Genomic DNA, 26,883 nt, shown 5'->3' with positions numbered 1-26,883 from the left:
TGTCAAAACTTAATATATTATATGGGTCTTGGACTGGGGCATGAAAAAAATGGCTCAAGGGTGCCCCCAAAAAATTTTAAAGTCAAAGCCCATACCTTTAAATTTGATGTAGATGAATGAAATTCGGTAAGCACATGTAGCATGTCCAGACACACTAAAAAGCCTGTTGGACCTACTGTTGTACCTTAAGTACAACAGTAAGTCAGCCATTTTGAATTTACTTTGTAATTTTTGCACAGTTTTTGCTATTCGCAGGCATTGTATTTTAAGAAACTCCTCCTAGAGATTTAATCCGACCGACATCATATTTGGTTGGTGTCATCAAAGGACCTTTGCAATGACAATTTATCAAAATCCTGATACGCAGTTGTTGTGGCCATGTGGCGAAGTTGTTGTAACTTGAATGTCCAACCTGCACCAAATTTCTCATGCTACATGTCAATATTGAGTCATGGTCATAGTGCCACCTACTGGCACTGGCAAAAATTCACGTTCTGTATTTTTACAAGCTCTGCCTAGGAGACTGCCTCAAATTTGGTCAGAAAAGCTCTAAGAAATTGATGATGCTATATTGTGATGCTTGTGAGTTTTCATGGAACACCATTGCCATGGCAACACTTTGAATTTCGATGTTTTGCCATGAAACAGGAGGTTGTTGTAACTCGAATGTACATTGTCTAAGCTGCCCTAAATTTCTCATGCTTTTTTTAAGTTTATGGTTGTAACACGACTCCACATCTTCCATTCCCAAATTTCACGTTTGATAACATGTTTGATACTCATCTTAGAGCTGATCTTTTGACAGGTTGTACTCACTGAGCTGGGGGTCTGATTGGCAGGGTCGCAGGCCAAAGAGACCAGATCTTTTAAGGGGTCCTGGGCCAGGTGAGGAGGATAGCGGATTGCTCCGTGGGGGAAGTAGGAGGAGGATGGGAAATGAAGAGATGAGGAGGGGTGGGGACTCCGTGACAGACCTGGACAGAGAGAAAGAGAAGAAACAATAAATTATATTTTGTTATTTGTGTTCTTGTTATGGGAGTAAAATATCAACTTATTAACTTGATTCTGAATGTGCACAGTTTGTGTGTGTGTGTGTGTGTGTGTGTGTGTGTGTGTGTGTGTGCGCGCGCGCATGTGTGCATGTGCTACTGACCGCTATGAACAGCTATGACTGGCCGGTGGTGCTGAGTGAAGGACCCCAGTCTCGGTGAGTCTTCCTGGGGAGAAGGACTGTCCAGCTCTGTCTTCTTCACTGGAGGAGATAGACCTAACACACACAGACAAAGTAGGGATGGAGACAGGTCTCAAAATGATATTGGTTCTGGTTCCTGACTGGTCAGAAACACTTATCTACTGAGCCATCAGTATTTGAATGTCATTCATTTATTTAATATTAGGCATTTTCACATTGTCTGGTGTTTAACTTTCCTCTGTTTGTACACATCAAGTAATGGTAAATGGAATGTACTTGTACAGCGCCAAAAATATATATTTTGTGGGGCAACAGAAAATGGTTTGAGTTCCAGAAATACAAAACTGTAATAACGATACACAAAGTGAATGGTAAATGGACTGTACTTGTATAGTGCCTTTCTAGTCTTCCAACCACTCAAAGTGCTTTTACACTACAAATCACATTCACCCATTGACACACATTCATATGCTGAATGGGTACAGGGGCTACCATGCAAGGTCCCAACCTGCCCATCAGAGGAAATGTAATCTTTCACACACATTCTTAGCAATTAGGGGTTAAGTATCTTGCCCAAGGACACATCCACATGCGGACTGGAGGAACCGGGAATCGAACCATCAATCTTCCGATTAGTGGACGACCTGCTCTACCTCCTGAGCCACAGCTGCCCCTTAATGATGGATGTGTGCATTCCAAAGCATTGTGTGACTAAATCATCGTTATGTTTATGTTCTGTAGTTACAATGGCCAGTTTAAAATGCGTGTGTTTGAAACAGGAGTAACACTGACAGCATAATGGCACAATGTGCCACAAATTAGCATTGTTTTGGATCTTCAGAGCAAAGTAGCTGCTGTTCAGTCCACTCTCCCAAACTCAAGCATGTTAGAAAGGGGCTCCTAAGCCCAAAATTACCTCACAAGTCAACATTAAGTCAAAGGTAGCACCAATAAAATGAACTGCACTAAGCTCATGGCCATAAGTGAGGGCTGTAAATAAATTAAATGGTAAATTGTTTTGGTCGGGATCCATAGCTGCACACAGAACTTGATGTATGCACCCCTGCAATATGACTTTATCTACTCATTTGACACAGCATGTCACAGTTTCAATGACAAATTCAGCGAGATTGACAGATTTTGATTTATATTGGTGGATTTAAGTTTCTGTCTCTATTTTGAGATTCCATGGTGACACCTCTGGGACACCCGATGACACCTGTGGGATATTGCTGGGAAAGATCTGTGTGGTTAGAGTCACCCTGAGACTGATTAGCTGCCAGAGGGAGTATAGTTTACCTTCTCCCTGAGAGGGAGAGTGTTCACTTCAGTTATCCATGACAACTGAAGCAAGCAAATGAGTTGTGAATTGTGTCTAGAGAGTGAAATATTTTACTTTACTGTGTAATAATGTCATGTGAGCATTAAATCATTTTACACAATTATTTCCAAATGTCTTTAAGAATATGTGAGTTCATATTTATACATGTGCTTGTTTCTGCAGTAGCACATGAGTTGATGTTTGATGATATAATTCACTATTGGGATACTGTATCTACAAAATAGAATAAAGGGGATGCATATCTATTTTATTGTTCAAGTAACTCATCATAAAGGTGATGCATGGTGTACATATTATAATACATATTTTTAAAGATTTGTAGTATCTCTTCTTCCATGTCACAATAATTGCTGGTGATACAATGACTGAGCAACTTAAGTATGGTATGGTCCTTCAGTATGGATCTATAAGGATCAACAGTGTTGGTGCTGAACAAAGCTGGCAGACGATGAGTTCAGTATGTCGGTAACATAATCAGTTATGCTCATGCTTTAGTGATGAACGCTATTTGTGTCACTTAAACAAACACTGGTCACTATAGTCTTATTCTTGTTCTTTTACATTTACCTCCTTCCATGTCATCAGTCCAGTTTCTGGAGCTGCTGGCAGGAGAGGAAGGTGAGTGGTAATAGTCCCCTCCTGGACTGTCAGCCTCTTCCTCCATAGAGCCAGACTTATGACGCTTACTCCTACAGACACACATAGAGACACTCATACAGACACAGACATTTAAGACCACGGTTTCATGGTGCGATGTGTGAAATAATGAAATCAGAAAGCTTAGGAAAATATAGGTCTTCTTGGGTAGTTTTGTTGAGGCCAATGGCTTAAAGTGCTACTGATCAGTAAAAGATGTTTTTCTTTGACTATCTCCTTCATAGTTCTTATCTAATCTAAACACTAATCTTTATTGTTTTTAGATCTTTTAGTTTAGGACTTAACGCAAAAATACACATAAAAACTATTCACACCAATGGGCTGTGTGTGCCTGTGCGTGCATGCATCTGATTACCCGCTGGATGAGGTGCTGGCCAGTGATCGTCTGAGGCTGACTGGCTGGTTGACAGATTGGTTGAGGTCGTAGGCCAGATGACCCTGCAGCTCCCCCATAGAGAAACTAGGTCCTACTCCTGTGACTACTGGAGCTACACACACAGGAGAACACACACTGTGGTTATGACCTACATACTGAAAATTGAATATCAGCCTCTCAATACTTGTGTGTCCATCTTTCGGATAATTTAATGCAAAATGTCACAACACATGATGCAAATCAGACGTCCTAACTGGCTGGGTTGAAGTGAACTAAACCTGCTGTCTTTTTATTGCATTTTTTTTCTTTTCTTCCATTTTGTAATGGCCAACACCACCATGCACTATAGGAGGTGTGGACTCAAGCCATATGGCTTGTACTTGAGTCTGACCTGCAAAAGATAACAAATATAGATGCTTCATGTTAGCCAAAGTCCTTTGTTTAAGGAAATTAAAACCCAAATTTGATGGATATAGTGTTATATTGTCAATACACAGTATTTTTAACCCTCTTATGGCCATCTCTGCATCATACAACCGCCTTGAGTTGTCTGATGATGTGACACACTCAGTGTAATTCAAACTCATAAATGAGGCATTGGTATAATAATGAATGGTGACAGTTAAGTTGGGTTAAGGGTTGGTGCACAATCTAATGGTAAGGTAGACTTACTTCTTGAGACTTGGACCAGCTCAGTAACACTGAAAACTCCTGATGTCACAAAACTCTCCTGGAACTCTGGACCATCTGTAGAACACACAACAGCAGTTAGAAACTGACATTGCATTTGTGTGTGTGAGTCACAGGGCAGCAGCAGTTAGTTAATGTCAATCAATTCGGATCCTGATCCTGAACTAATTAATGATGTGTGAATATACAGCACACCACTGTCCAGGTGCTTCATGCTTTTATTTGTGCTTTCACTGTGCACTGTCTTTCCCCTGCACAAAGCCATGGGTCAATTTAATCTGTGGCTTGCTTTTACAATTTGTTGCCCTTTTTTCTTCATTTATATTCTTTCTGAGTGTTGGTTTTGTTTTGCATTGTGTGGCATAATGATTGTGTCAAGAGAGAGAATTTAGCACACAATGCAGAATATGGGTTCTGGAACAAAATGTATTCTAATATGTTGAAAGCCTTATATCACAATCCAATAGCAGTGAGCAGTGGTCCTAACAGGAAACCAGTGCTTCCCACCAGCTGTTAAGGCATGTGGCACCCATCAATGATGTCCAATGTTTGCCTGCATTACTGTTTGCCTTATCACATCAGCCCCTTGTGTGAAGGATACAAAACTGTCAGTAGGTAGAGCGGACAAGTGGTACAGGCAATAAATTGTATCTTCATGCAGATGACCTGTTGATTTTCTTGATCACACTCATCTCTTCCTAATTTCTGGTTTCTCAGTTATCTATCACATCAAACTGAGTTGATAACCTATTTATGTAGTAGGTATGTATTGCATTGGTTCATATTATTGGACAAACCAATAAAAGACAATTAACAAACAGACCATGAAGAAAAAAAAGCTAGCACAGGCAGACAAAAACTATGAACATTATGTATGTACATGTATATTACAGAATTATTTGAACAAAGTGCATCTTCTTATGTAGACTGAAGAACAGAATGATCCTCTAAACTCTCACAATTCATATTACCCATGGTGGCGGTTCGACTGTCCTCCTGATCAGAGCCCACTCCTGTACGACTCGGACTGCTGCTCTGCTCTGCCTCTGCAGAGAGAGGAAGAGAGAGAGAGATGTTTACTGTATGCTAATGAGCTAGCTCTGCTGTCACCCACAAAAGAAGGACTTCAGCAAAGCTTTTTTATTTTAGGAATATTCTGCCACACTTGGGTCTTGAAAATAAATGTTAATAAAACCAGAGCAGTTATCTTACAGAAAAGGCTCAAAACTCAAAAAAAGCATTGGAAACATTCCTGTTGGACAAACAAACTACACATATTTAGGAATTAAATAGCATCAACAGGAAATTTTGAATTGGCTGTGAAAGAACGAAAAGGAAAGGCAAAAAGTGCATTTCAAATTCTGGCAACACCTTAAAACAAGTGACCAACACTCACTTTACTATCTAGCTTTAAAAGCCAGGAGGAACACATAGAAAGGAGTCCCCGAAGTCAGTTGGTCCTGAAACTAACACCATCTATTATTACAAACACTGAGGAGCATCAGAGCAATACATTGGCACAAACTATACACAATCAACAAGAAAACTGCCTGACCTATTGGAATAAAATGACCAAAACATAACACAAGCTCAATTGTTATGTGGCCCTAAAACACAGCTACACAGTAGCCCTGTATCTCAGCACTATAGCTGATAAAAAGCTGATGAAAACATTGACAATATACAGACTGGCCATCGAAACAGGTAGCAAGAGAAGACTGTGTTCTCACCGTTATCTGACAGAGCTTCCAAGTATTCTGAAATAAGAGATGAATATCTTCACAAAGCCAGCATCATATGTCTAGAAATCCTCCACCACACTAATTAGGGGAACCTTCCACCATCTTGGAAAAAATCAGCAAAATGTACCCTTGCCACAGCCAAAGACCGAAAATGAGTCTTCTCATTTATTCTACTCTGTTCAATCATTTTGTGTTTGTGTATTTAGGCTCTAATGGATTATAACGTTAAAAGTGTATTTGTTATCTTGTAATCTGTAATAATTTTGTGAATAATTTTGTTTTCTTGTGTAAAACATAATTATTCGATAATATGTCATGTAGCTTTGATAATAATATAATTATGTAATTATGAAAATGGCGAAGTCTCCAAAATCTCAATTTACTGTTCAGAATTGAGTAACCTATTGAGTGTCTATTATATAGAAAGTATAGAATGAGTGAATGAAGGAGTGATTTCGGACACAGCCCAGGATTTACCCACTGTCTTACATCTATCAGGGTTTCTGTTAGCTGGTCATGATGTTAGCCATTTTGTCTCATACATACTCTGGATGGCTGATATTTATCAACCGGATATTATCTTGTTAGTTTTCTAAAATAAACTGTATACTTGACCTTAATTGTAATACTAAATGTTCCTGTAATAGGTCAGTAATCAGTAATCAGATCAGGTTTGTGAGGTGATGGAGGTTCACTAAGATTAAAGGACAATTTTAGGTAATTAAAGCTTGGGTCTTATTTGTGTAGTTTCATCCATCATTTCTATCAGTAATAATAACATTGTACTCACCAAGTTAATTTAAGGGAAAATGGAGGCATTGCTAAAAAGAAGTCTGATGGATCAAAAAACATGACAAGTCAGATGACTAGACAGGTTGGACACAAACCAACATTTCAGGTGTGCTCAATTTTAGATTGACCTCCACATAAAATGGTTTAGGATAATCTGGAGAAATTGTTGGCTTGTTAAACAGGTGTTTTGATTTATTCAGGCTGATTAAACCTCTGCTCCGAACCAAGCTATGGCTGAGCCCTCACAGACTTTTGTCATATACCATGACTTGTTAATTATGTCAGGTCTGTGAGGATACTGGGCCACGAGGGCATAAAAGGTGTACTATTAGATGGGACTTAAGACCTCCCTTATTTCCATTGTGATGAATCAAAATTCCTAACTCTGTAACCCAGAATGGTTTTTAATGGTAATGGTATTAATAAGTTACGCAATATAAACCTCATACTCATGTAAACTTCTAGACCTACATCAAAAATGAAAAACAAGTATAAAAAATGGCTTATAACTTGTGCGTAGCAAGTAGACTGGTTGTTCTGATTTTACTATTATAATTATTCTTAAATTACTTATATATATTATATATTACACTGACTCCAACTTTTACATTGTTGCAACTTTGCTATGTGAACTATGGGTAATCTTCCAAGTGAAGCTGGTGAATACTGCACCCCAATCACTCTCTAGAAATGAGGGCCCTTGTGGACTTTATGTATTTATTATTTATGTGGATTTCAAGCACTATTTCTATTCACCCACATGGTCCAGAGAAGATGTCTCAGGCACAACAGACCCTTTTCACAACAGACATTTTGACTTGTCAAAGCAGGAAAGCTATAAATAATAATACTAACAATGGCTTCATTCAATTATGTATCCTAGTAAGTCATGTCCATGATTGAGCATGCACAATACCCTGGAACTGGGTCACCTAAGTGCAATGCAGCCATCATTAATGTTATTAATGCCAACTGTGCTTTTCCTGCTTTGAAAAGTCTAAGGGCCCTATCTTACGCCCAGTGCAGAGCGGCACAGAGCACAGCGCAAGTCTCTTTGCTATTTTAAGACCGACGCAGTTGTCATTTTCCGTCCAGCACCAACGTTGTTAAAATAGCAATGCCACTTGCGCCCATCAATGCGCCCATGGGCGTGTTGGTCTAAAAGTAAGGTGTGGTCAGCCGCATTGTTGGCGCATTGCTATCTTGAGGCAGCAGAGAGCGATTGCGCTATTGACCAACAAAAACCTTGTCTAAATTCTTTCAATGGCGCAATGTTTCACTGTTATTTTAAGGGAGCATTATCAAGATAGTAATATGCATCTACACAGGTGGGTGCACAACATATGCTCTGCTTGTTACACACACAGGACGCGCAGCAGCGCACAAACATGCAAAAGGTAACAAATAAAAGGATTACAATATGAAAGATTATTATTGTCTATATTAATATATTTTAAAAAATACATGTCATAATGCTTAGTCATAATATTTATCAGAATTAACTAATCACAGTAATGACAGATTAAATTGTTTAATTATTTGACCAAATCGTGGCAATACACGTAGGTATTTAAACAGACGGACAACAACGAATCAGACACAGATCGACTTTCCTGCAGCGTCAATACATGATGACATGAGGAAATAAATGAGGTGAAAACAATGATTAAACTAACTAAGGAAATAAATCTGCACAGCCTCTAGCTGCTGCCAGCAGCAGGATCAGAACCTTGGAGAACTGATCAAGTCCTGATAACTGTGTTGATGATTCTTTACATGATTAAAATTAATGATTTAATTTGTGAACAATATTTAACAAATATTCTTTAACATTTTTGAGAGTACAGTATGTATACTTTCAGCAATTAAAACCCTGCTGATTTGACCTGTAACTCCGTGACTGAACAAAATGATTCTAAAGAAACCAAATTAAAAAAATAAACCTTTTCAAAAACCGAACGAAGATAAATTTGCAACAAATTAATGTACAGGATCTTAAATTGGTGGTCTGGGGCTGACCACAGGAGGGTCAAGGAGCAGCAGAGGCCAGTTTGCTCGTTATGAATCGTGCGCTTTCACTTTGTGCACAAGCAGATCCTTTTCTTCTGCAGAGAAGCGCTCCTTCTTATTACTTGGCAAATACGCCGTCATAATAGCAATCCGCCAAGGTGCAAGCGCACCTGGCTCTTAAAGGCAATGGGAGATGACACTGTGATTGGTTTATTGCATGTTACGCCGAAAACACACTCATGATTAATTTGGAGATTATGGACAACCCCCTTGAACCATGCACCTGGCGCATCGACCATTTTTCCGCCGTTAAAATAGCAAAAGTGGATTTGGACACACCCTAAATGCAATTGCGCCATGCACTTCAGACCATGCGCTTTAGATCGTTAAAATAGGGCCCTAAATGTCTGCCTTGAAAAGGGTCTATAAGTGAAAAGACGTGTATAGGTGGATAATGAATGTGTAGGGCGTGTATTAACCTGATCTTTAGGGACAGCTGTGGCTCAGGAGGTAGAGTGGGTCGTCCACTGATCGGAAGATCGGCGGTTTGATTCCTGGCTCCTCCAGTCCGCATGTCGATGTGTCCTTGGGCAAGATACTTAACCCCGAATTGCTCCTGATGGCTGTGCCATCATTGTGTGGATGTGTATGAATGATTAGATTTCCTCTGATGAGCAGGTCAGGACCTTGCATGGTAGCCCCTGTACCATTCAGCGTATGAATGTGTGTATGTGATTCATAGTGTAAAAGCGCTTTGAGTGGTTGGAAGACTAGAAAGGCACTATACAAGTACAGTCCATTTACCATTCACTTTGTGTATCGTTATTACAGTTTTGTATTTCTGGAACTCAAACCATTTTCTGTTGCCCCACAAAATATATATTTAAATAATTAGATTAATATCATAAACATGCGATGATTAGTCGACTAATGGCTTGAACAATGGCTTGAGCAACAACTTCTAGTTGACTAGGGAAATCTTAGGTTGGGGGCAGTCTTAATAGTAATACATTTGGTTACCACAGACCATTTTCATGGTGGACAATAACCATTGACTGTATATAAATATGGACATCATGACAGCTACGCAAAAGTGAAGCCCTCCATGTTAGCGGATGGGACATGAGCCAAACTAAAAAATCAAAGTACAGGTCAAATATATTTTTCCCCTAAGATGGCTTCTGTCATTTTTGGTTGTTATTATCACACTGATGTTTGCTCAAGCACTCATTTTTCTGATAAGTTTGTTTTAAATTAGTTATTTGACAATATAAAAAGGGGGTCTGATGTCATGATTGACAGCTATGACAGCCAAACCTCCATCAGGTGGCGGGATGGCTCAGGGGGCATGTCCTGCAGGCTATCATCCTGCTGCCTGACTCTACTGTGCAGACTCTGGCTCCAAATGACGTTACACAAGCAAGATAGCAGCTCCTGGAAAGGAGATGTTTTGGCTCCACTTTTGCATAGCAGCAGGAAGTAGAGACGCATCATCCATCCTAATAGTCAATTATTGCAACTAATAACATTAATAATGGCTACTTTCCATTCGGGGTGCCAGGTAATGAACATGCTGTGTGTGTTGCTGAGTTACAGCTGTCTATACAACCACAATATTAAAAGCACAGTCCCGACACAGTGCTACCACAGTGTCAGAACTCACCTTCAACAGATCCAGCTGCAAAACCTCTTCTGTTCACCTGGCTGGCTGTTGAATGTGTTCATTCTGCAGTCAGTTGATATTTAATTTACTATTGCACAGACCTGGTGTTGCTGGTGCAACTAGTCACTGGGGCTGTTGTATCTGTGCAGTTCTACCACATCATTCTGCTGCCTCACTGAGACTCCTTCAGCTCCTGAAGCCACAATATAAAAACCAGATGTGAACACTGTGTTCCCTTTCAGATGTTTTTGGACTCACCTCATAGTTGCATTAAACATAATTATACAAATGGTTTCAATGACAATGAAGCACTCAGTTCAGAAGTTCTTAGACAATTTCTGTGTCACTATTAGCAGCTCTGCGTATGATTCAAAAACACCCACAACCCACAGAATCTTTTAGAACTACTTGCCATGACAAAAGTAGCTTCACAGCAACAAGTATTGCATTGTCCACATGTTCTTTCTAATTCGATATGGATAATTATGGTTCAAAGGATGATAATTCCTCAGTGACCCTTTGACAAAATCTCCCAACCATTCTCCATTGTGGTTCACAATGAGGAATTACCTACAGGTAATTCAGTGGAATTTGGTTGGTTGGTTGGTTGAATGTGCTATTCCTGTTCCCACATGGCTGAATCCTACTGTAATGTGTTTGTTGACCCCCTGACCTTTCCTCTACAGTTCCACTATGTTTTTGCTATGGTGGCAGCGCGGCTCTAACAGGGGCGATTTCACTTGATCGGTCTCCCACTATAGATCAGACTGAAATATATCTTCAACTATTGGAAAGTAGTAGATTTATAGAGATGTTTTCAACTCAGATATGTAGTTGCCCCAGTTTGCATGGATTAGCTCTATTCACACCCACTCATGTCTTTCCATTGAGTTTGTATGCAACTGCACTGTCTAAAATTCACCTACATGATAAGTAAGAGGGGGCGGCTGCCACTCTTGTTAACACATGCAGCTCTTTGCTGCTGCTATCAGAGGTCATGATGGTTCAACTTTTTCAACTTGCCACTGGGGGTCCATGTCATGTGTAAAAAGTCAAGTTCAGTAAGGTTAGGTGTGAAGTTGCAAACCTTTATTTTGCATGCTAGGTTACAGCTCATTTAAGGGGTGGTCTCCCCTTTGGGGGAGATGAGCCAGTGGGTTATACATATAGTCTATTTTTGTCACTTTTTGTCCTTTCATTTTTTCAGTTATTTTGTTATACCTTTGTATTTCAATTAAATCACACTTAGCATTCATTCTCTTTTATGTGACATATTTTCCACTAACTGACTGGTTATGGCTACTCCCAATAATTTGACCTCTGAGACTAAGAACTCCTCCACTACTTTCATTACCTGGAATGTTCAAGGGCTCAATAATACAATCAAGCGCAACAGGGTATTTACATGTCTCCAAACTTTTAAACCAGATATTATATTCCTACGAGAAACACACCTTTGTGTGACAGAAGACTGCAAATTAAAGAGGAACTGGATAACCCAAATATATCATTCTAGATTTAATTCTAGAGCCAGGGAAGTAGCAATACTTTAAGAAAAATGTCCTTTTTGTTTCAAGTGATACAATCTCTGACATCAATGCTTGCTACATAATAGTTACTGTAAAACTGTACAACACGCCTGTCATTTTAGCCAACCTTTACGCTCCAAATTGGGATGATACCCCAGACACTGCTAAATCCACAATCTAGGAGTCCCTCAAGGCTTTCTTACAAGGTCAAATGATCTCATATACTGCATATAAAAACAAAAAACATACTAAAAGACTACTAGAACTGACCCAACTTATTTCCAATCTCGACTCTCAATACGCAGACAGACCTTCTACAGATTTGTTCAAACAGAAACTTGTGCTTGACAAGACAGCATACTTATGAACATGGGGAAAGGGCTGGTAAACTTCTTTCACACCACCTACACCAATCTTTATCCAATACTCTATATAATAATAATATAATAATATCAGAAATCAGTGACAAGTCCAGACTGATAGAAACAGACCGTGAAAAGATAAACGACACATTCAAGCGATACTATTCAAACCTCTATGCCGTCCAAAACAGTTCGGGCCCCTCTGACATAGACTCCTTTATGGAAAATCTGAATATTCAACCATCAGCCAAGATCAGCATGCTACTCTGGAAAGCCCCTTTCCAGAGCCCACAGTGTTGAAGAGGCAATTAGTTCTTTACAAAGTGGGAAAACTCCTGGACCAGATGGGTTTATATGTTCATTTTACAAAGCATTATCGTCTAACCTGTCCCTTCTGCTATGTGAGGTATTTTCCGAAATACACACAAAAGGTTTATTGCTGCAAACTTTAACTTAGGTACAATCTCAGTAACCTTAAACCTTCCCTTGGAACTGTGAATCCCACCGACCAATTAGCCTACTAAACGTAGACTATAAAATTCTTACTAAGGCCCTCGCACTTCATCTAGAGAAGATTATGCCTACCATTATACATTCAGAACATACAGGCTTCATTTCAAATAGGCAATCATTTTTCAATGTACTTTGTTCATTTAATATCTTATACTCTCTACAACCACACCTGAGTTCACCCGCTCCCTTGACGCCGAAAAAGGCTTTTGACCATATCAACTGGGAGTATTATTTGTCCATTTTAGATCAATTTGGCTTTGGACCATATTTTATTTTTTGGATTAGGACCTTATATTTATCACCTTTGGCGGTCTGCACTAAAAATATTATATCTGAATACTACCATAACCACGCTGAATAATACGACTATATAGAGGAACCCAACAGGGCTGTCCTCTTAGCCCCCTGCTCTTTGATCTAGCTATCGAACCCCTTGCTATTACCATGAGATCGGACAAGGAGATTACAGGAATTGGTAGAGATGGTGTCACCCATAAATTGTCATTGTATGCAGATGATCTCCTCTTATATATCTCAGATCCTATGAAATATCCTATGAAATATCTATGAAATATTATATGACATTTCCACTTCTCCCACCACACTGCCGTTTAGAGAATGTTTAAGGCCTGATGCAAACCTGTAAGGCTGTATTTCAAGACTATATGATGCAATTCAGCACATAAATCCTCCAACACTGACCAAGACAAAAGATGCTTAGGAACAAGACCTTAATGTGACTATCCCCGACACCATTTGGGATGTTATTATTAGTTGCATTTACTCCTCATCCTTTGCATCCGTTACTGCTTGCTACAGTTCAAAGTTACTCATCGTCTCTACTTTACTAGAGCTGAATTGTCAAAAATATTCTACATCTCTAATGCCAGCTGTCCTAGATGTCACCAGTTACTAGTGACAATGGGCATGGTCATGCAACTCATTAAACAATTTCTGGACCTCAATATCTGAAGTGTACTCATATATCTGCAACAAGCCAATAGATCACAATCCATATATGGCAATATCTGATGTATCTTCAACAGAACATAGCATCAGTTCATATCAGTCAAATGCTATAGCATTTACTTCATTACTGAGCGCACCCAGAAATGATTGCATTCCATGGTAACTGAGCTGGGGGGAAGTTATGTCCCTCTGTGAACCGGTTTACTGAAGGAGACATTCCCGTGCACGTGCTTTTTCCTCACCAACTAGAAGTTTCTCCCCTTGCTGGATGAGTTGAAACTTCGACCCATGTTCAACCAAACACAATTACCTGATCTGAGGGAGGCCACTGCTGCTGCAACCCAGCGCTCTCACTGCCTGCAGAAGGAAGAAAAGGATTTCTTCAGGAAGACGTGGATAACTTCTCTGCCTCGCTCTTCAACCAAGTCACTCTGCTATTTTCTCCACCACGCTGCCGAGGATCAGCTTGCCATGAAGCCTGCCATTTTTGTCCTGCTCGGGACGACTGCTGTGTTTGCGCCACGGTGAGTGAGAAAGTAAGTGGCTTTGTTGATCGGAAATCAGACCATGTGCATTACAGACCGCTGTCGATATGCGCACTCTCTGTGGACAAAGCAACTGCTTCACACAAATGCACACACACATATATACACGCACTGACATCTTCTTACACATCTGACAGTCAGATAACGTGGGACACTGCCCCTCATTATCCGCCATCAGACACGTGTTTTACACGGAATTGGGTGAGCGCAAGACACCTACCACCGGCACCAATTTGCTATTGTCTACCAAGACACAGCAGTCACTTCCGCTACTTGATTCTCACGTGACTTCACATCCGCTATCCTTAAGATCGCGTTACATCATCTCACGAGATCACGGTCGCCATTTTGCCCACACACACATACACACACAGAGACATACACATACCCACATACCCCTCTACACTCCCATACTCACACATAGACACACCTACCCATCTCACACACACACACACACACACACGCACGCAGTCACCTGCATGTGTTCAACACTGTACATAGCTGTTGTTTATGTGTTTGCTTTGGTAGAATTGGATTTTAGAACAGTGGTTTATTGATCAAAGCATGTTAACTTTGTTAATTTTGCTAAGTTTAATAAATACTGTTATATCTTTAAAGAGAAGTTCTTTTGTCATTACTGTGTTTTATATATTGTGAAAAGTGGCTGATTGAGGGAGTCAGAGCTCAAATTCATTCCTTTTGTGTTCACCTGTGAATATTGATATCCCTCATATTAATACTCTAGGTGAACTCTTTTATGAGACTACCTTATTGTTAGGTTATTAGTCCCGGTTTCCGAGTGGTGCCCCATAATTATTAATTCATATTAACAATTTTATTCATTTTTATAATTTATAATTAATAATTAATAATTATCTCTGATAATTATTAACCATTGCTAATAACCAACCGTGCTCCTCACAGAACTGACAGTTGTGTTCCTCTGTGAGGCTCTCTAACAGTTGGTGCCCTATATTATTAATTGATATTAATAATTTATTGATTTCATAATAAATGTAATAAATGGTATTAAAAAGAAGAGTGATCATTACCACATAGGTTTCACTCAATATGAAATTTGAAAAATTATATATGATGAATAGAAATTATATGATATAAGCCCGTCTATAGGGCTTCTGAACAGAATTGTCGTCCATAACAGTAGCAAACCAATCCCATGCTAAACAGTGGAAGGGGTTTGGTTAGGGAATAACTTCCCCAACACTGCTATTAACTATATCACATTCTTTTTAAAAAGGTATAGAGGAGAGAGAGCGTCACTGAGTATAAGGATAAAGTGGTGATATAGCCTACCTATAGTTCAGTCCTGCTGGTAATGGTGATAGTCTATATTGACAGTGTAATTAAATTGTGTTTTATGCTTTCTCACATGAAGGCAAACAGCAGGGCTTCTACAAGCTTCTGTTATTGAAAAGAATGTCAAGCGTTAGCCTCCTTACAGTTAGTCAGCTTAGAAAATCAGATCTAGGTCTTCCATTTGGTCTGAGATGCAGCAAAGCTAAAAATAACATGGGAACCCACATCAATACTCAAATTGTTGACACACACACAGTTGGCCCAGCTTATCAAATATCTTTGTGATAAAGATGAAGAAATTATACATAATCATAAATAAATACAGAAATGTATCAAAGTATGATGTTCATGTTAACTTCAAGTATGATGTATGTAGGTATGATTTCTTCACTACCATACATCCTTCTAACATTTCTTTTTTATTAAAATCTTTTCTTACATCATCTGGAAATATTCATTTCAACAACTCCAGTGTCACACCCAAGCCCTCCTACTCCTGCTAAAGTCCTCCGCATGGTTCCTGCACCAAATTATGTGCTATCTCGTCTGTGTGCGCGCTGTCCACAATAATTTATGTGTTCATACTCCTTCAAGTCGCTGTCTTGTCCTTGCAGCAGATACCATTTCTCTCCGACTCTGCAGTGGCTGTTATGGTCAAATCTGCAGCAAGCACAAAGGACGGATGTTCTTGAAGTTGTTGACAGCAGGAAAAACCAACCCAGTCTCACATCAAAATGTGTAATAGCTACATTGGTCCACAGCGCACAATGTATTAGTTTCACAATAACTGCTCTAAAATTGTCAGATGGCTACATTTTTTTGGCCTAATCTTTTATATTAGCCTGTGTCCACGTCAAATGACAAGTGTGAAGTTTCTGTCTGTGAAAAAAAAGGACATTAATTTTATTCTCTATGGAAAATGCAATATTTTAAGAGGGGTTTCCACCGGAAAAGTTGTTAGGCTCAGTGGGGGGGTGGGGGTAAAATGTTTTAATGTGTGTTTGGGCACTGATTACATCACTTGTCCACCGCCCCCACCATTGTTTTGCTGGAAATAAAATCCATTTAGTTAATTTTTGTATATCAGCGCCCACGTTCATCAAATAAAAAACTGATAGTGTCTGCTCCATGACCATCCGCAGCAGCAGCAGAGTCACAGCACAGAGTGGTGGGGTGAGACGTCTGTCGTCCCTCCTGCTCTCTGTTGTAAACAGACATAGCTGTTAGCGAGCAGCTGCTCTCATGTCTCCCGGGTCTCGGTGCTTGTTTACGGCAGAAATTCTCCTGCTCTCTGCCTGCTCAGCCTGCTCTCATGTCTCTCTCCGGATGGCAGACGGGTTGCTCCGGTTCTAGTTCTAAGTGGTGGTCGTCCTTTGGCTTGTCCTTGGCCTCACCGTCACACACATACTCTCTCTCGCGACCGCTCACTCACTATGCATTGAGCTACTCCTTAAAGGAGCTATGCTACTTGCATAACACATCTTAATTTAGAAAATATCTTAAATATCTTAATATTTTAAAAATCTTTTAAAAAAAATCCCAAATGCTTAAGCCCTTTGGGCCTCAACTCTACACTGATGGAAACCCTGACTTTAAAATAGTTTTGGTATTAAAATGCATTTTGATAACATTTTTAGTGAGAAATGTGCATTTTATTTTCATAATCTTCATTCAGTGAAAGTGTATGATGTTTATCTTGTTTGTTATTGCGAAGATTTCTTCAGGCTTCCTATCATTGCTATGGTGGTTGCTATGGACACTGCTATCACTGAAACCACATAGTTGCATGTTGTTTGAATTGTTGTCTTTGCGTTGTGTAGTTATCTGAGCTGTTATGCTATTTGTGTTATTTCATGTAACTTCTTTCAATAAAAAACATAGATGTTAGAGCGCTCCAGGGAAGAATTGAATTGGAAATCCAGAATTTGAAGCTTTATACCATTTCTCTCCGACTCTGCAGTGGCTGTTATGGTCAAACCTACAGCAAGCACAAAGGACGGATGTTCTTGAAGTTGTTGACAGCAGGAAAAACCAACCCAGTCTCACATCAAAATGTGTAATAGCTACATTGGTTCCACTGAGATTAAAAGGAATGTCAGCCTTTCTTTTTATGTTCTCGCAGACAAGAACTTGACAGTCACATGATATGGATGCAGGTCAATAGAAAAGATTAGGCCAAAAAAATGTAGGCATCTGACAATTTTACATTATTGTGAAACTAATACATTTGGCGCTGTGGACCAACGTAGCTATTACACATTTTGATGTGGGACTGGGTTGGTTTTTCCTGCTTTCAGCAACTTCCAGGAACATCCTTCTTTTGTGCTTGCTGTAGATTTGACCGCATCAGCCACTAACAGACATTCAACATAGAGGGCTCTAGCAAAAAGGTGAACCTAGCTCAACTTTTGCCACATCATCATCCAGCAAGGCACTGCACTTGCTAATCAAATACGTGTAGTGGCATATCCCTTGTAGATGAGTTTATGTAAACAATGTATTTCTACTGTTTACCTAGCAGTCGTCATGACAAAATATAAAGTGATTGCCACTGTAATAGCTTGTTGTAAAGTCCTGTCTCAGAGTATTATAAACCTAATACTGTCTAATAAACCTGCAAATTCATGGATATTTCACTTCAATGCCTCACTAATATCTGATGCAATATGAACCCACCAATTCAGCCCCTTTTGTTTTCTTAACACACTACTGTTTACAGTCTGAACTAACCATTGATTACCCAACCACTGAACTTTCACACAACTGGTCTCACAACTATCACCATCCTTGACAAACTACAAATTCCTGTTTCCATGGAGGAGACCAAAATTCTCTGAACAGCATCACCATTGAAACATCCCCACTAAGCAATTTATTTCTGATGCATTGTCTCACCTTCTTTTCCACAGATTCAGAAAATTCTGCATTTCATGCAGACTCTGTTACTCTGGTGGCTCCACTACTTTCTAAAATGATCTTCCTACAAACCACCCTCTCATCCTCCCCAAGATTTTCACTCTGTCTGCTATGTAAATGCTTACTTCATTTATCAGTCACTGCCACACTTAACGCTCTATTAGACTTTCCACATTTCTGTTCACTATTCATTCATATGAATCTCTGAACAAAGACTGTGTGATGATTCAGAGGTCTGGAACCAGGCAGTGTTGGTTTCCTGTGGGTACTCTTGTTTCTCGAGATGTATTGACTCAATTCATTAAATAATCTGCCAGATGTGATCAAGCCACATTAAATACAGTTTCCTGTTCTGCTCCGTTCACTTCACTCAGGATGCATAAAGCTAATACTATGCCACTACCTGCATGTGGTAACATTATTATTTTATGTGAAGATAGTTTTAGGTCTTTACTGGGAAACTGAAAATGTTGATATGACGACAATTTAATCCTCTATTTCAGATCTTCACTTCAGGATATGTTTTTACTGAGAAAAACAATCTGTTTTCAAGGTTGCATAATGGTGACAGTAGAATGCATCAACTCTCACAGTCCCTGACAGTTCTGTCTCAAAATAATTCAGCACAACACCTGATGTAATAAGTAGGTATTATATTTTACCTGAAGTATACTGTATATCAATTAAGGATAACATGAAGCGCAACATTAAAGGATAAGGCTGGCGATTTTCTATATTTTTCTTCTTGTCGAAAAATCTCATGTGCAGAGCCAGGCCAACAACAAACTCATCCTACTAGTAAGTGTTGTGTGTGTATCCAAAGTCTGATATATCATATTCCTCCTCTTAAAAACACATCAATAAGTGACAGGGATAAGACTGTAACCCTTAGGGGAGAGGTTCCTTATACAGTGGATGCTATGTCAATGGAATGCGGTTCCAGAGCTTAGTTCCCATGCATTTGCATTGATGTCTGTCATACAAGGAACTTCTCTCCTGAGAGTTAAAATCTTATCTCACTTACTCACTTATGTGTTTTTCATTGTTTTTGGACAACAACGGAGGTCTATGGCACAGAGGAATAAGATATATCAGACTTTGGAGTTGTTTCTAACCAAGCTACGATAATGATGTTCTTTGGGTACGAAGGAACATGTCACCCAATGCAGCAGTGTATATGTTAGTTAGTTAGTTAGTTAGTTAGTTAGTTATAGTTAGATAGTTATAGTTAGGATGCTGGTTTGGCTCTGCATACGAGATTTGTTGACAGTAAGAAAAATATCGAAAATCATCAGAATTATCTTTCAATGTATGTGTTAGTACATACCCCTCTCTTGTACATAGTAAGCGAGGTAGAGGTCGAGCTCTTTGATGGAGACAGAGATGTGTCGAGGCTGGACACAGAGGACTGGATTGGAGCACTGGCCTCCCTTCACCAGCCGCTCTCCATCTGTGCTTTCCAATGGGATTCCTTTAAACAGGATGACCATCACCAGGTCCAACCTCCACACCTTGGAAAAGACAAAACACAAAAATTACTACCTAAAAACAACACAAATTTAACCCTCGCCAAGGTTAGCGTGACAATATACCATGTGGAATCACTGCACCAGTGCTTCCATTTATGTGTACGATGCACTGCTTCATTAAACAGTTTTGAGTCATCTATATTGGCAAATGGCTTTTCTGATGTTAAAAAAGGGAATTAAGTGTGTTTCCATTAACCAAGATAGCGGAAATGAAACAGGCCTCTCAAAACATCCTAAACTTCTGTCAGGTAGGTAGCAGTAATGCTAAAAGGAAGCAGTTGTGTCATATGATGTCATCTACGGAGAGGAAAATGAATAGTCTACTGTATTTGTGTTTGAGGTTCTTCCAGTGGAGATTCTGCTTTTCTCATTGGGTCATGTTGCTGCTATCGGTTTACATTTATACACTGATTATAAGAATAAAGATATATAGATATGTCTATAACATAGATTTTTTATACCTTGCAATATAGGAAAAGTTCATCATTCATCATATGATCAGCCAAGTTGCCCCATATTGTCAACATTTGTCATGCCAACTGCTTACATGATGAAAAGCTAGTCTAACACTTTACATATTTAGTCAAATGCTCTGGACAAATGAGAGACAGTTGGCCCTACTGCGTTGTTGATGCTATCAACTTTTCAAGCAAATTTAGATGACTTTTGCCTAAAACATTTTCTCCATTTTCTGAGCTCGCCTAAATATTTACAAATCCCTGTGCCCTTTGTAGCTCGACAAGACTTGGAGTTTTATTATCAATCGCTTGTAGTTTTTGCTCCATTGTGTTCACCCTGAAAATGTCTTACCACTTGCCTTAACTTTTTACTTACTTCTTCCTTGGGAACTGTCCAAAAATTATTAAATGGCAAGTAGGGCTACTTTCAGTTTATAAAAACACAACACTCTTCTAGGGCTGCAACTAAGGAATATTTTCAATATCTATTAATCTGACAATTATTTTCTTGATTAATTTATTTTCTTGATCAATTATTTTCTTAATTAATTGGTTAATCATAACTTGCTCATAATTTGCTCCATAAAATATCAGAAAAAGAAAATGTCAATCACTGTTTCCCATAGCCCAAGCTAACATCCTCAAATATCTTGTTTTGTCCCAACCAACAGTCCACAACCCAAATTCAGTTTACGGTCATAGGAATAAAGAAACCAGAAAATATTCACATTTGAGAAGCTGGAATCAGAATTTGGAAATTAATCAAAATGATTAATCCATTAGCAAAATATTAAGCAATTAATTTAAGAGTTGGCACCTAATCAATTAATTGACTAATAGTTGCAGCTCTACACTCCTCTAAGCATCCCAAAATTAGTTTGACCAATAATAACTAAAAGTGCATTAAAGATTTAAGATTGTGTACCCCAGTTTAATCTTCAACATGTTTATGACAGAATAATTTTCACAAAATTATACATAAACTGGTAACTGCCACACTAACAAGATAAACTTAATATGTTGTGTCCTGTTGACCAAAAAATCCAGCAGCTCTATTTCTGAACCAAGATTTTAAAAAATAAAAATAAATATGAATCAGATTAGATGATATTGTGGCCTGAGCTGTATGAAACCAGATGTCTGTCTGTCCCTCAGCAATTACATGATACCTGAGTCACATAACAACATGTGATGGAAACTGAGGGGATAGTTTCCTCCAAGCACCCTTGTCAAACAGGGCACACTTAAGATCAATACACATGTTAATCACTGTCAATGAATGGTGCACTGCTCACTGAGAGAGGGAGACTGTTACTAGTTGTGTACATTGAGTGTATATAAACATGGACGTCATGACAGCTCCCTAAAAGTGAAGGCAAAACATCACAATTGCCCCCTGGTGGCTGGCTGCAGTGTAGGTTATAAGTCCCACCCCCTCCATGTTAGAGGATGCGACCAAGAGGGCACCTCCGGGTCTGAAGGCGGAAGTGCCTTAAACTTGCATTCTTTCTAATGGCCAGCAGGGGGTGACTCCACTGGCTGCAAAAAGAAGTCCAATAGTATAAAATTCTATGAGAAAATAACCCTACTTCTCACTTGATTTATTACCTCAGTAAACAATTTCCTAATGATTTTATGGTCTCAATCGCTAGTTTCAAGTCTTCTTCAATACAGCATGATGTTCAATTTGTAAATTATGGTCCCATTTGGAGTAAAACAGACAATAAAGCAGTGTTTGCTTTAGGGCATGGCTACCTTGTGATTGACAAGTCGCTACCACAGCAAAAACATTGAATATGTAACTAACCATGGCGTGTGTAGGCATAGCTGCTGTTATTTCACAGTGTGGTTTCAGTTCATTAAAATTAACTGTAACATTTTGGTCACCTAAAAAATTCTTGTTCAGTCGGTGAGTTTATTTTGTTTGAATGGTTTTAGGGCTGTTTTTTGCTAGCAGGAATTAGCATCAGCACTAGCATTATTACCGTTAACCATAGATTGTAAATGCACTGTGCTAACCGAGCTAGCAGCTAGTGCTATGGTCAGCTCAACCCTATTGTCCAAATATGGTCACTTCTGGCTCGAAAAATCACACTAACCCTAACCCTAAACCATAACCTCTAACCCTAAATCCAAGGTGATGATGGTGATAACTCCCAAACCTCAAATTAAAGTAAACATTGCAAAAATTTGAAAGGATTTGGTGTTCCACCAAACTAGAAGAATCCCACTTAGTCTGGCAAAACATATAGGGAGGCCCTCTGTAATGCCACAGCTGCCTATTACTCATCATTAATAGGAGGAGGAGAGGAGAATAAAAACAGCCCTAGGTTCCTTTTCAGTACTTTGGCCAGGCTGACAAAGAGTCATAACTATTGATCCATGTATTCCTATAGCTCTCAGTAGTAATGACTTCATGAGCTTCTTTAATGATAAAATTCTAACTATTGGAGACAAAATTCATCACCTCCTGCCCATTTATCCACAAACACAGAAACCTTAGAAACAACTGATAAAGCTGATATATATTTAGACTGTTTTCCTCCAATTGACCTTCCTGAATTAACTTCATTGATTTCTTCATCTACACCATCTCTTAGACCCCATCCCAACTAGGCTGCTTAAGAAAGTCTTACCCTTAGTTAGCACTTCTTTACTAGATATGATCAATCTGTCTTTAGTAACATTCTATGTACCACAGTCCTTTAAAGTAGCTGTAATTAAACCTCTTCTTAAGAAGCCTACTCTTGATTCAGGTGTTTTAGCCAACTACAGACCTATATCTAATCTTCCCTTTCTCTCTAAGATCCTTGAGAAAGCAGTCGCCAATCAGTTATGTGACTTTCTACATAACAATAGTTTATTTGAGGATTTTCAGTCAAGATTAAAGGCCTAAACACATTAAAAGCGATAATTGACGTGCATCAGATGGCGCACATCAATTGATGGTCCTATGGCGCAATGCAAGCATCAGATTTGAAATTCCAACACCGCAGAACCAACACAGGTGTTTCATTTTGTTCTTTCTATTAATTGCTGCATTAGTTGGATGTAATGAATGAATGAAAAGGAGAAATGCAGAGGAGGAAAACGAAACTGAAACTAAGAGCATCTGTTTCCACAGTAAATCTTTTGTTGACTGTTTGATGGTTATTTATTTGTGCTTTAAAACGTGACTGCTGTGAAATAATCTGAATATAACGTTTTATTTCTCTCATTCAGAGGTTTTGTTCTCACTACCGCTCAAGAGACAAGACAGTTTGACGCGCCTCATAACGCTTTTAGTGCGTGTTTGGCCATTAAAAACAATAGGTGTACTTCAAAACACGTGCGTCAGACGCTCCCAGTGCGTTTAGGCCTTTAGAGTGCATCTCAGCACAAAGACAGCACTGGTGAAAGTCACAAATGATCTACTAACTGCATCGGACAAAAGACTTCTCACTGTACTTGTCTTGTTAAATCTTAGTGCCGCATTTGACACAATTGACCATCACATCCTATTACAGAGACTGGAACATTTAATTGGCATTAGAGGAACTGTATTAAGTTGGTTTAAATCCTATTTATCAGATCGTTTTCAGTTTGTACACATTAATGATGAATCCTCCATACACGCAAAAGTAAGACACAGAGTTCCACAAGGTTCTGTACCGACCAATACTATTCATCTTGTATATGCTTCCTTTTGGTAATATTATTTGGAAACACTCCAAAAATTTTCATGCTATGCAGATGATACGCAATTATATTTATCAATGAAGCCAGATGAAACCAGTCAGTTAACTAAACTCCAAGCATGCCTTAAGGACATAAAGACCTGGATGACCTGCAATTTTCTGCTACTAAACTAAGAAAAAACTGAAGTTATTGTGCTTGGCCCTAAACACCTTAAAAACACATTATCTAATGACATAACTATTCTAGATGGCATTACCCTGGCCTCCAGCACCACTGTAAGGAATCTAGGAGTTATCTTTGATCAGGATATGTCCTTTAACTCCCACATAAAACAAATTTTAAGGACTGCCTTTTTTCACTTACATAATATTGCAAAAATCAGGCACATCCTTTCTCAAAAAGATGCAGAAAAAAGAGTCCACGCATCAAATTGCTAAACTCCAGGCTTCAAACTGCAGTCCACAAACCAATGGATGAAGTTACGGTGACTACGTTCATATTTTTTTTACAGTCTATGGATGCTTCATAGGCCAAAGTAAAAAATCAATTTCCAAATTGAATTTCTTAATCACTAGGTCCCCAGGTAATACTAGTCCTGTACGAATAGGGCTATAAGTGGAAGCACTGTAAACACACCCTGATGACATAATAGAAAACTGTTTGCACCGATTCATTTTGAAAGGGCAACAGCCAATGGGGAAACTCCAACACTTGGCTGGCCGACCAATGGTGTGACTTCATCACTTACTCAGTCAGTCACTCACAAACAACCGCATGTGTAGGGCTGGCCCCTCTGATGCGGTTCAGTCAAAAAGTCAAAAAGCTCTGTTAACTGTGGAAGAATGGACAATAAACGGCCAACACATTTCATTTCAGTTCAACAAGTGTTGTATTGTACTTCTGATTTCAGTTGCAGAATAATGTGAGGGTAGCAGCTGCTGTAGGTTAGTGAGAAATGATCTACAGAGAGACAATGTTCAATTACTAATCAATAAGATCCACACATATTGTGTTTCTAAAAGGAGACAGACTGTGTATTATTATGAACCATGCACAAAAACATCTCATTAATAAAACTATTATGATGTAACCATGTGATTTTTATTTCTAATTAAATCTCACAAGAGAATGCAGTCTTCAAAATTAAATCTGAAGTGAGAAAAAATACCTACCCTTCCCTCTCTTAAGCCAAAAGAAACAATCTAAACAATGTATAGTTGAGAAACATTTGCCTGTAGACCATCTGCTCTTTCATACAGTTCTTGGTTGGAAGTTCTGAATTCATCAACATTTACATATTATCCTGGCTTGCTGATGCAAACATAATTCTGGAACAGAACCACTGGAATTTGTATGGTACTATTAGGAAGAATTCAGTTTACCTTGTCAGCTTGTCGGAGACAGTCTATGCGTCTCATTTTGCCTTTCTGGTCAGGGTTCGACAGGACACAACACGCAGCTTTCTTCCCAGTGACTGACAGGACAAAGTCTTCTCTGCACTCAGGTCTAATGTCCTTTCTTAACTTGGCTAAAAGACGACTGGCCCACTTCTGTTTCACCTAGGAACACAATAATATTGTAAAGAGAGGTATGTCAATTTATTTAGTGATTAATGAAATATGTACTAACATAGCAAAATAGCTTTAAGACCAGTTAGTCATAGGACTGTGTAAAGTATATTAATATGTTGTAAAACACTGGTCTGATCACTAATAAAATGTGTTCATGTTTTAATTAGGCTATAGAAAGTTAAAGTCTGCCTCCACTCAAAAATGTTTTGTTTAATGGTACTTGAGTGTGATATTTGGGCTTCACTGAGCAGAATGATTCAAGTGCAGTTTGTTTTCACATTCATCTGCTGAACCTTTCGTGTCAGTTTAACACATGTACATACAAGCATGATTTGTGACATCACAACTAGTTTGGAGCCAACTGGTCCAATTTGCAACTTACACAAATGTTACATGGAAACTTGAAGCCTCTACTGCACATAGACTGAGAATGGAGAAAATTAAGTAGGACACATATCACATCTAGCAGTTAAACTTAATAAACAAACTAAATATTTGCATATTCACTTATTATGGATTTTTCAATGACAGAGAGGAAAAAAATGTAATTTTAAGATTTTCTACTACTTGATTTGTGACATACATTTTTTTTTCTTCCTATCTACCCACCTCTGCCTTCTCCCCAAGCAGTTCGTCTTTGACAGCTCTCTCTTCTTCTTTAGTCATCCTTTTCTCATGTTTTTTGAAGTACTTCCTTTTCCTGGCCTGGAGGTTGAACCATGTGTAGGCGAAGGCACGGACCTGGGGCAGCAGAGCCTCAATGAACGGATGAAACTCATCCTACATGACAGACAGACAGATAGACAAATGTAAATACATACACAGAGTTATCAGTAGGCAAAACCACCTTTAACCTCAACTTCCTCAGTTAGAACATGTAGCATGGGCTTTATTTTCCCAGCGGGTGTGGTGATTATTAAAAAAAGTCTCTCAGCCAGTCATTGCTCTGAGACAGCTGTGCCAACCACAGTTAAGCATAATAACAACAATTTTTTCATAAGTTAGTTAATATAAATAATAAAAAGTAAAAAA

The 26,883-nt window shown here is 38.9% G+C and overlaps 1 protein-coding gene across 6 annotated transcripts in view; it reads right to left on the bottom strand.

Annotated features, from left to right (window-relative positions):
• The window catches only part of nfic (nuclear factor I/C), a 58,801-nt gene that overhangs the window by 14,471 nt on the left and 17,447 nt on the right, over positions 1–26,883 (bottom strand). For 4 of the 6 annotated variants that reach the window (XM_042416880.1, XM_042416882.1, XM_042416884.1 and 1 more), the window contains 9 exons: positions 26,461–26,631; positions 25,663–25,839; positions 19,943–20,126; positions 5,217–5,303; positions 4,240–4,314; positions 3,547–3,679; positions 3,102–3,223; positions 1,154–1,267; positions 817–974 (listed from right to left, as the gene is read on the bottom strand). In XM_042416880.1, the coding sequence (XP_042272814.1) occupies positions 817–974; positions 1,154–1,267; positions 3,102–3,223; positions 3,547–3,679; positions 4,240–4,314; positions 5,217–5,303; positions 19,943–20,126; positions 25,663–25,839; positions 26,461–26,631 (1,221 nt within the window). The remainder of the gene's footprint in view (positions 1–816; positions 975–1,153; positions 1,268–3,101; positions 3,224–3,546; positions 3,680–4,239; positions 4,315–5,216; positions 5,304–19,942; positions 20,127–25,662; positions 25,840–26,460; positions 26,632–26,883) is intronic. The other 2 variants (XM_042416881.1, XM_042416883.1) reach the window with 1 other exon arrangement.

The sequence above is a fragment of the Thunnus maccoyii genome, chromosome 7 (genome assembly GCF_910596095.1).
Source record: "Thunnus maccoyii chromosome 7, fThuMac1.1, whole genome shotgun sequence".
In the NCBI taxonomy this organism is placed as follows: Eukaryota; Metazoa; Chordata; class Actinopteri; order Scombriformes; family Scombridae; genus Thunnus; species Thunnus maccoyii.
Note: the sequence above shows the minus strand (reverse complement) of the source record. Positions and strands in the feature narration are given on the sequence as shown.